At 43.5% G+C, this 11150-nt stretch overlaps 2 protein-coding genes across 3 annotated transcripts; one reads left to right on the top strand and one right to left on the bottom strand.

Annotated features, from left to right (window-relative positions):
• Positions 1–20: 20 nt before the first annotated feature.
• Positions 21–8234, top strand: LOC139556941 (protein disulfide isomerase CRELD1-like). Of its 2 annotated transcripts, none has more exons than XM_071371111.1 (11): positions 21–223; positions 910–1034; positions 1235–1317; positions 1727–1837; positions 3590–3681; positions 3799–3978; positions 4103–4198; positions 4302–4385; positions 4502–4597; positions 5011–5151; positions 5260–8234. In XM_071371111.1, exons 2-11 carry the CDS (start codon positions 918–920, stop codon positions 5478–5480), a joined length of 1221 nt encoding a protein of 406 aa, XP_071227212.1. In that variant the 5' UTR covers positions 21–223; positions 910–917; the 3' UTR covers positions 5481–8234. The 2 variants fall into 2 exon arrangements, with proteins under 2 accessions (XP_071227212.1, XP_071227211.1); XM_071371110.1 differs by having other exon boundaries at positions 22–223; positions 906–1034.
• LOC139556942 (uncharacterized) lies at positions 6457–11128 on the bottom strand. The gene is made up of 6 exons (XM_071371112.1): positions 10663–11128; positions 10382–10515; positions 10166–10293; positions 9965–10024; positions 9679–9868; positions 6457–8957 (listed from the first exon to the last, which is right to left on the bottom strand). Exons 1-6 carry the CDS (start codon positions 10670–10672, stop codon positions 8847–8849), a joined length of 633 nt encoding a protein of 210 aa, XP_071227213.1. The 5' UTR covers positions 10673–11128; the 3' UTR covers positions 6457–8846.
• Positions 11129–11150: the final 22 nt, after the last annotated feature.

Below are 11150 nucleotides of genomic sequence, written 5' to 3'. Positions count from 1 at the left end.
GGTCCCAGTGGGATTGGGCGGTATCCTGCCAGCTGCATCTCAACCAAAAAAGAGGCAGTAAAAAGCTACTAGAACCCCTGCATCAGCACCGGTCGGGAAACTACCGTAGATAATACGGTGGCTGGTCAATGAATGGCATGGTTGAAGAACTAAACCGGTGAACGACCGTGTAATTGCATTACTGTGCTGAGGACGCTCCCAGTCTATTGCCTGCAAACTGCTGGTAGGATTCAGCGCAGCATCATTCTTTAGAAGCAGAAAATCTTTGTTGAAGCTAGGTGGCTAACATTAGCTATCCAGCTAGCTAAAACCCCCTTTAAAAAAGTGCATTAGTTAGCAGCTAGCTAGTTAGCATAGTACATTTTCTGTCCTGCAATGTACAGTAGGCAGCATCTTATATTACTTGCACTGATGGGATTGAGGGTTATCGGATGTGACTGCGAACGGGACCTTGGCTAACGTTAACTAGCTAGAATGATGATGATCCTCTGGACCACAGCCTAGATGGTTCAGTCAGGACAACAACGTTAGTGAGCTCCGTACCTAGCTAAGAATTTAACTAGCTAGCTATGTTTTTTCTAAGCAGCAGAAGCGATGTAAAATAATCATCATTAATTAGGCTTATCATTAACAGGATCCAACTGGATTTGGCAATACATAGCTATGATTAGAGATCACTAAAAACGTATAACTCATCCTCCTTTATTTTCACACACTATTTAATCCTGCTGCCCGTCATTGTACACAGCAGTTCTCAAAGTATGATAAATGACTAGGTTGATTGAAAGACACAGTAACAAATCGTGACATAACCACTGTGATGAAGAAATATCGGACTGTGTATCAGTAGTTAGGGTCAACTACTTTGTACTGAATCTCCTCTGTCCTCCGTGGCTGAGTGGTAGGTAGTCCAAGCCATGTTGTGGTTGTGGCCCCTGCTCCCTGCCCTGGTGCTCTTTTCTGTGTTGTCTGTGGTTCGAGTACAGACTGCACCATGCCAGACCTGCCGCAAGCTCACTGACAGCTTCATCAAGGTACAAGTTGTCTGTCTGTATGTCTCTCTCTTCCTGTACTCCCTCTTTGTTAGTTTGTCGGTCATATTGTGCATTTTTGTATCTGTTGGTATCTCTGTTTTGCTTATTACTCATGTCTCTGTCAGTAGCTGCTATTTTACTCTCCTTGCTGTTCTGTTCTTTTCTTCACCCGATGGTCTTTGTTTTTTTATTTTTCCCAGGGACTGGATAAAACATCCAATAAGAATTTTGGGGGTGGCAACACTGCTTGGGAGGAGGAAAATCTGGCTAAATATGCTCGCAGGTACTATGCCTATGTCTCTAGAATCTCTACGAATAAGCAGTCTTTAGGACCTACAGTCTAACATCTGTGTTTATGCAGAGGCAAGTCCACAAGGCCTACTAATCTCTGACAAGCCTTAGCATGTAGTTGAAGGGACAATGCACCATTATTGTCGCTATAAAGGCTTGAGTTTGATGCCTCTGACCTGAATCTGTTGTCCTTCTGATTTAAGCCAAGGCAGACAAGACAAGAGCTTAGTACCCCCTATGATCTTACACAGTATGATAGCCTCTCAAAATTGTGTGTGTGTGTGATACTCCTTGAGTGCATAATGGAGGATATGAGGGTCTAGTATTTGTTTTATCTGTGCTATGTTCGCTAGTGAAGTGTACTATATTACTCACTCTTCCCCTCCCATCCTCATTCTCAGTGAAACCAGGTTGCTGGAGATAGTAGAGGCAGCGTGTGAGAAATCTGACTTTGACTGTAACAAACTGCTGGAGCAGATAGAGGACCAAGTGGAGACATGGTGGTTCCACCGGTATGTATGCCACAGCGTGTCTGTTTGTATCTGACTGTAAATGCGTTAAATGCAATACCAGTCAAAAGTCTGGACACACTTAATCATTCAATGGTTTTTCTTTATTTTTACTATTATATCTACACTGTAGAATAATAGTGAAGACATCAACTATGCAAATCTGTCATCAAGGTAAAGGGTGGCTACTTTGAAGAATCTAAATTTTGATTTGTTTAACACTTTTTTTGGTTACTTCATAGTTTTTAATGTCTTCACTATTATTCTATAATGTAGAAAATAGTAAAAATTATGAGAAACCCTTGAATGAGTGAGTGTGTCCAAACTTTTGACTGGTACTGTATATACACTCCCCTCCATATGCATTTGGACAGTGAAGGAACATTTTTATTTGGCTCTGTACTCCATTTTTTTTTTTTGAGAGCATTTTCATATCTGTTTTAGAAATCAAAGCACTTGATGTATCTAGTCCCCACATTTGGACAAATTCACTTACGGCGTATTAAAGTAGTTAAAAGTTTAGGATTGGGTCCCATATTCCTTTGCACTCAATGACTATATTAAGCTTGTTGGATGGAGTTGCAGTTTGTTTCGGATTATATTTAGCCTAATAGGAACTGAATGGTGAACAATAGATCTATTGTGTCATTTTGGAGTCACTTTTATTGTAAATAAGAATGTATTTTTCATTTTTTAAACTTCTACATTCATGTGGATGCTACCATGATTATGGATAATTATAAATGATGAGTGAGAAAGTTAGATGCTCAAAGATCATACCCCCTCAAAATGCAAACCTTCCGTTATTGGTAATAGTGAGAAGTTAGCATGTTTCTCACTCATCATTATTCCGGATTTTTCTTGGTCTTGGCATTATCAGGATTAGTTTAGAAGTGTTCAGAAACATATTATTTACTCAAAGAAATTACTGCAGTTATTTACCATTCAGTTCCTATTGGGCAAAACAACCCATAAATACATCCAACAAGTTTGTTATCGCAAACTTGATGTAGTCATTGCGTGCTAGGAATATGGGACCAAATGCTAAACTTTTGACTACTTTAAGGGAATTTGTCCAAATACGTCTGACTAAATACACAAAGTGCTAAATGGTAAAACAGATACGTATTAAAATACCCTCAAGTAAAGGGTGACATCTGTAATGTCTCATGAAACATTTCATCTCAAATCCAAAATGCTGGAGTATAGTAACATTTTAAATTGTGGCTTCACTGTCCAAATATCTATGGAGGAGAGTGTATACAGTGCCGTGACAAAGTATTGCAAAGACTCAAACGGCGTTCCATACTTTCTACTTTTGAATGCAAGAGTGGGCCAAAATTCCCCCACAGCGATCTGAGAGACTGGTCGACAGCTACACGAAGCATTTGGTTGCAGTCATTGCAGCTAAAGGTAGCAAAACCAGTTATTGCGTGTAAGGGGGCAATTACTTTTTCACACAGGGGAATTGGGTGTTGCATAACTTTGTTAATTAAATAAACAAAATAAGTATCACATTTTTGTGTTATTTGTAAACTCAGGTTCCCTTTATCTAATATTAGGTTTTGGTTGAAGATTTGATAACATTATCAAAAATAGAGAAAATCAGAAACCCGGGCAAATACTTTTTCACAGCACTGTAACTGTTCTGTGTCAATGTACGTACACACCGAAGCAGTATGTTATTCGTGTGTGTGTGCTTGTCCTTCCTCTCATCACTGGTCTTGTCACTGTCTCTCTCTGGCCTCTCAAAAGGCAGCAAGAGGCTCCAGACCTATTTGAGTGGTTGTGTATAGAGGAGCTCCCGCTCTGCTGTCCCCCGGGACGTTTTGGACCAGACTGCAAAGGTACTGAACACACACACACACACACACACACACACACACACACACACACACACACACACACACACACACACACACACAGTCACTGTATTAACCATGTGTGTTGTTGTTGTGCTGCAGAGTGTCTGTCTGGTCCTGGAGGGGTGTGTGGTGGTCTGGGCCGCTGTGAGGGAGAGGGCACGCGTCTGGGAGATGGAGAGTGCGTGTGTGACCCGGGGTACTTCGGTCAGCTGTGTCAGAGCTGTGCAGACGGCTATTACAGAGAGAAGAGCTCCAATCACAGCACACCAGCCTGCGCAGGTACCCATTCAGAGACAGTTTGCCTGTCTGATCATCAACCAGACAGCCTGGCTTCTATATTATCAAGCAATCTCATGTAGAATGCTCACAAACCAATCATTTCTCCTCCGTGTGATGTCTGTAGCATGCTACCGCTCTTGTAAAAAGTGCTCGGGGCCAGAGAACTACAAATGTCTGGAATGCAAACCTGGGTGGCTCTTCCATGACAACAAGTGTGTTGGTGAGTATTTGGCTTTTGTGTGTGTTTTTGTTGAAGCGTAATGTCGTCCGTTGGTTTTTGTACTGTGCCTGTGTTTAACTCCTGCTGTGTGTGTTGTTTCCAGACAGTGACGAGTGTGGCACAGAGCTGGCTCGATGTTCCTCCAACACCTATTGCCACAACACAGATGGATCGTACGAGTGCAGAGGTACTGTTGGCTCTTCCTCTACTATCTGGTAGTAACAGAGTAATGACTAATCCTGTTTGTTGTTGGTAGACCTGTGTGCTGACCCAGTTGACCCAGTCCTCTCTTCTCTGTGCCAGGCTGTGACCAGGCATGTGTGGGCTGTATGGGCAGTGGTCCAGCCCGCTGTAAGAAATGTGCTCGGGGATACAAGCTCAGAGGTGCCAAATGTCTCGGTGAGGGAACCCAGCTGGGTCTTCGTTTACTGTCTGTCTGTGTGGCTCCCTTTACTATATGATTCGACTCAGGGGCGCAACGTTCACTGGGGACGGGGTGGACATGTCCCCCCACATTCTGAAATTGAATTTTTGTCCCCCCCAGTTTTATCATTGGAATGTGATACAAAACGAGGCAACGGAGTGCTTTAGGAACATGCGGACGCCTCCGAGTGGTCGGGTAGGCTGTTTATCCGACTGAATAAAACAATTATGTCCCCCCCCCCCACTTCTAAAACCAAAGTTGCGTCCCTGATTCAGCCAATCAGATTAACCTTTTGTTAAAGCAGGCTGACTTTCTCACCTACTTTATTATATTATACACTCTTGTCATGGGGGTCACTCTGTCCAGCTTTTCTTTCTCTCCCTCCCAGATGTGGACGAGTGTAGTGAGCGGGCGATAGCATGTCCAGGGCTGAATGAGGCGTGTTTCAATGACGAGGGGTCCTTCCGCTGTGAATGTGCTGACGGCTTCATTCGTAGAGACAGCATCTGTGTGGAGAACCAGCCGCTGAGTAAGTGACACACACATACACAAACACGTGATAGTTATGTCTGCATGACCTCCACCCCACAGCATCACAGACATGGTATTTCTCTCTTCCTCGCGATCGCTCCACCAGGTGGTCCAGAGAAGGGTCTGTTTGATGACATGACTGACGACGAGGTCCTGGTCCTGCAGCAGATGTTCTTTGGCGTGGTCATCTGTGCCCTAGCAACGCTCGCCGCCAAGGGCGACATGGTCTTTACCGCCATCTTCATCGGGGGCGTGGCCGCCATGGCCGGATACTGGCTGTCAGAGAAGGGCGACCGCATGCTGGACGGCTTCCTAAAGGGACGCTAGCCTATCAGGAGCTAGGGATACAGGAAAGAGGAAGGAACTCTTGAATGCAAGCCAATGAGGGCGACAAAGACTGAGGGGTGGGACGGCTACAGGAATGCTAGCCAATCAGGGATGTACTATACTACTTTGGGGGTGTTGGCTTGGGATGATTGTGGGTCTTCTGGATTGTGAACCTTTAAGATGATGGAGGGAGATGAATAAGAGACCTTGGAGCTTAGTCAAATTAGAGAGCTCAATGGAGGAATGAATACAGAAGACCGGGTACTACTTGATCCAAGAACACTGAAAAGACACTAAGGACACTGGACTGTCTTTCTGCACTGATAAGGGAGACCAAAACACAAGCCTCTTGCCTCAACTCATGGGGTAGAAAAGGGAGGGAGTGCAGGTCGGATAAGACCACTACTGATTGTTACCAAGTTATTATGCATTTGTATCTTCTACTGGGAAAAATATTGCTCCGAAATGATGTCTGTCCATTTCCACGCATCCCAACCCAAACTTCTTAGCTACCCCTCTTACCTCATCAGTATTCTACTGTTCCATCATTTCACCTTATACTGAGGAACAGAGGTGTTTCCCTGGTAATGGAAGGTGCTATGGGATGGTCAGTGGGGTGTTGAAGCACTAAAGACTGCTGCTATAGTGGACATGGGAAATGTTTAGGAAAGGACAGATGTGTCCTGTTGCACCAGTGAAATTATGTCCAACGTTATAACACTATTTATAATCGCGCCCCTATTATGACTGTGTTTTTGCACAAGCTTATTCTTACTGTATGAATGCATGAGAAAGGTGATTACTGTATGTATTTATTATCCTGATAGGCATGAAAGACTGAGCTTTATAGAGCTGCTTGTTTCCCCCTTAAACTGTTCAACCAGGATACAAGGATCATCACTTCTGTTCACCACCCCAAACCCTACTGCCTGAGCAGTGTGCATGAGATATCAAGAGTAAAAGGCAGCAGTCCTAGTGAAGATGTCACCCATTTTATTGGTTTGCAATAATTAATTTCTGAACATCTTTTTTTTCCAAAAACCTTTTTGAGAATCTGTTTGATATGCGTGTGTGATCAGCACCAGGTAAAATGGGGTACTGTACAGTCATGGCCAAAAGTTTTGAGAATGACACCAATATTCATTTTCAGTCTGCTGCCTCAGTTTATATGATGGCAATTTGCATATACTCCAGAATGTTATGAAGAGTGATCAGATGAATTGCAATTAATTGCAAAGTCCCTCTTTGCCATGCAAATGAGCTGAATCCCCAAAAAACATTTCCACTGAATTTCAGCCCTGCCACAAAAGGACCAGCTGACATCATGTCAGTGATTCTCTCATTAACACAGGTGTGAGTGTTGATGAGGACAAGGCTGAAGATCACTCTGCCATGCTGATTGAGTTCGAATAACAGACTGGAAGCTTCAAAAGGAGGGTGGTGCTTGGAATCATTGTTCTTCCTCTGTCAACCATGGTTACCTACAAGGAAACACATGCCGTCATCATTGCTTTGCACAAAAAGGGCTTCACAGGCAAGGATATTGCTGCCAGTAAGATAGCACCTAAATCAACCATTTATCGGATCATCAAGAACTTCAAGGAGAGCGGTTCAGTTGTTGTGAAGAAGGGCGCTCAAGAAAGTCCTCAAGAAGGACCGGCTCCTAAAGTTGATTCAGCTGCGGGATCTTGCTCAGGAATGGCAGCAGGCAGGTGTGAGTGCATCTGCACGCACAGTGAGGCGAAGACTTTTGGAGGATGGCCTGGTGTCAAGAAGGGCAGCAAAGAAGCCACTTCTCTCCAGGAAAAACATCAGGGACAGACTGATATTCTGCAAAAGGTACAGGGATTGGACTGCTGAGGACTGGGGTAAAGTCATTTTCTCTGATGAATCCCCTTTCCGATTGTTTGGGGCATCCGGAAAAAAACTTGTCCGAAGAAGACAAGGTGAGCGCTACCATCAGTCCTGTGTCATGCCTGCAGTAAAGTATCCTGAGACCATTCATGTGTGGGGTTGCTTCTCAGCCAAGGGAGTGGGCTCACTCAATTTTCCCTAAGAACACAGCCATGGATAAAGAATGGTACCAATACATCATCCGAGAGCAACTTCTCACAACCATCCATGAACAGTTTGGTGACGAACAATGCCTTTTCCAGCATGATGAAGCACCTTGTCATAAGGCAAAAAGTGATAACTAAGTGGCTCGGGGAACAAAACATATATATTTTGGGTCCATGGACAGGAAACTCCCCAGACCTTAATCCCATTGAGAACTTGTGGTCAATCCTCAAGAGGCGGGTGGACAAACAAAAAACCACAAACTCCAAGCATTGATTTTGCAAGAATGGGCTGCCATCAGTCAGGATGTGGCCCATAAATTAATTGACAGCACACCAGGGTGGATTGCAGAGGTCTTGAAAAAGAAGGGTCAACACTGCAAATATTGACTCTTTGCATCAACTTCATGTCATTGTCAATAAAAGCCTTTGACACTTATGAAATGCTTGTAATTGTACTTCAGTATTCCATAGTAACATCTGACAAAAATATCTAAAGACACTGAAGCAGCAAACTTTGTCAAAATTAATATTTGTCATTCTCAAAACTTTTGGCCACAACTGTATAATGCACAAGTGTATTTTATCAGAACTGTCAACATTTGCATCCACTCAATAATCCCAACACGTTGTTCCACCCTCATCCTGAGTACCTACTAAAGCTAGTGCGCTTAGAATAAAACATTTATTCAAATGATATTTTTTCCATTTTCAATAATCAAAAAAAAAATGTAAAATTGTTAATCATGTCCTTAGGTTCCAGAACCAGTATGTGTGTTTATGTTAGGCCTAAGATTCCCAGCTGCACTTACTTGCATTATGACTATTATTAAAAAAAAAAATTCTGCCAGAGTGCTATTTTCTTTACCATATCCTTTCACCATTTTTATTTGACATGTTGAAATGAACTAAAAGCAATTTTAATTTGAACTACTGCTGCTCATTGCTGAAGACCTTACTAAAACACTGCTGTTGCATGTAGACGATAGATGAAAGCCATTCAAGGAAACAGACCGCTGCGCCACTCAGGAGCTACTACCTAAGGCACTGCATCTCAGTGCTAGAGGCGTCACTACAGACCCTGGTTCGATTCCAGCCAGTATCACAACCGGCCGTGATTGGGAGTCCCATAGGGTGGCGCACAATTGGCCCAGCGTCGTTAGGGTTTGGCCGGGGTAGGCCGTCATTGTAAATAAGAATTTGTTCGTAACTGACTTGCCTAATTAAATAACCCTAACCCTAAAAATAGTGACGTCCCCTATAATGTTAGCTATGGAAAAAGAGAATTTGTGAGCAGAGGTGTGTGCTTCTATTTCAGTGTGCCGCTCCAATTAATGGGGTTGTGGCGTAGCAGTTCTCTCTCCATCAGGGCCTCCTGAGAGCGAATCAGTGCCCTGTCCCTCCAGCTCTGCTCCATCAGCTACACCACACACAAAAGAGAAGAGTACGAGTTTAAAAAAAATATCACATTAGGACGAAGTCAGTGGAGGCTGCTGAGGGGAGGACAGCACGTAATAATGGCCGGAACAGAGCAAATGAAATGCCATCAAACACAAGGAAACCATGTGTTCGATACCATTCCGCTCCAGCCATTAGTACGTAGTGTGTGTGTGTTACAGGGTTCCCCAACTGGCGGCCCGCAGGTTTTATTTGGCCCCCCAAGTTGTCTGAAAAAATATATATATTAATAAACTTTTTAAAAACGTTTTATTGTTGGACAGACTGTAAAAACACCAGGAAATCAGCTCCAAGTGATTTTAATTTAAGAAATCTGTTCAAGTATTCCCACACATAAGAGACATGTGGATCGTATACAAATATAGGCAAGGTTTGAAATAATTGTTTTAGTCAAACATCTGTTTGGGCTTCTTGCAGTCAATATGCAGTCTACAAATGATTTGAAATTATGTTTATATTTTACATTTTAATTGACACTTATCCAGAGCGACTTACATGAGCAATTAGGGTTAAGTGCCTTGCTGAAGGGCACATTTACAGATTTTTCACTTAGTCGGCTCTGGGATTCAAACCAGTGACCTTTGAATTACAGGCCCAACATTCTTAACCGCTAGGCTACCTGCCGACCCTGCCTGTTCCGCCCCCCCCGACCATCCACTAGTTGATGATCCCTGGTGTATTACCTTCTTGTTCTCATCTCTGTAGTGTCTCAACGCTCTGCTGTGCTGGATCCTCTGCTGTTTCTCATTGGACAGAGCCAAGCGATCCACTTCCTGTAAAAACTCAGCCTCCTCTGCCTTACTGGTCAACTTCAGCATCAGCCCCGCCCTCTTCTCCTCCATCTGCCTCTTCAGATGCTGACGTACCTCCGATCTGGAAAATCGAGAGATTTATAAACAATATGACAGAAGCCAGAATCTCACCTAGATATGGGAGGGAAATGAATAATTCAGACGAGGATGCTTTTACCTGTACTCCTCTCTTTCAGTGCAGGATCCGTAGAATGGCTTCCGCCACACCTGGTGATACCTAACAAAGCCCCAGAGAAAAAAGATTCATTGGCAGAAATGTGACATTTTCATATTATCGGTATTATGTAGTTTTCTCCAAAGTTTCACAAAACGCAGGAACAGACTGGCATCAGGGTTTATGTTTTACTCCTGGAATCACCTATAGTGCTCCTTTCTCTGCATAACCAGTGCCCTCTGGTGGTTGTGGTGATGCACAGCAGGGGTCTCCAGGCTGACAGTCCGTCTATGGGCCAGAGGAGGATGGAGAGGGTCCAGTCTGGGGACAAACTGCCGACCAGATAGGAAGTTCACACAAAGGCAGGCAAAAATATTTATAAAACACTTGAATTTGCTTTATCTTAGAGTCAATGCACACCTGGCTGACTGGCAGTGCTGCCGAGGCAGGCGAGATGATGGGCAATGTCAGGGGAGTGACCATAAGGCAGCGACTTTGGCGGACAGGTGTGGATCGAGGAATAGACAGAGTTGTGGAATTCAAGCGAATAGCAGCTGTGGTAATGAAAAGAAGGATAAGAATAATGCACAGTATAAACACTGAACGGGTTTCAATAATCAAACACGCACAGTTCAAACTGATAGAAAACCATTCATTTAAAACCATTTAAAACGTCAAAGCTGTTTTCAAAGTTTTCTTACGAAGTTTCATTCCGTTAGACAGGGCTGTGCCTTGTGTTTCCCCAGCAGTGGAGTCCGGTCCTCGTGCATTGGAAAACCTCTAAAGGGTCCGTCTTAACTTTCACACTAAGCTCTCTTCTCACTACTGTCACTGCCAAAACAGTAAAGTTATTTTTCATAACAGTAAAGTTGAATTAATTACATGCAAACTACTTCCTTTTCAAATATTTACTTGAATGACTATGAAGACTTGGTTTCAAATAGAACTAGTACAAACAAATGCACTCACTTGGGTGTTTTGCGGTGGCAACTGTTGCCCTGGGAATCAGGTTACTCGTGTGCAGACAGAGAATAAAGCTGGAGCCTAGCGTAGCTAAATGCACTGGTGCTCTCCTAAAGAAATGTATTAGCATGTGAAATAGGGCTGGGCGAGCTATTGGGCGAGCTATTGTCAGAGCACGGCTACACAGCTAGACAGATGGGAGACGATTCAATACACGCAAGAAAGG

Source organism: Salvelinus alpinus, chromosome 28 (genome assembly GCF_045679555.1).
Source record: "Salvelinus alpinus chromosome 28, SLU_Salpinus.1, whole genome shotgun sequence".
Lineage (NCBI taxonomy): Eukaryota > Metazoa > Chordata > Actinopteri > Salmoniformes > Salmonidae > Salvelinus > Salvelinus alpinus.
This window is presented reverse-complemented; position numbering and strand designations above follow the sequence as displayed.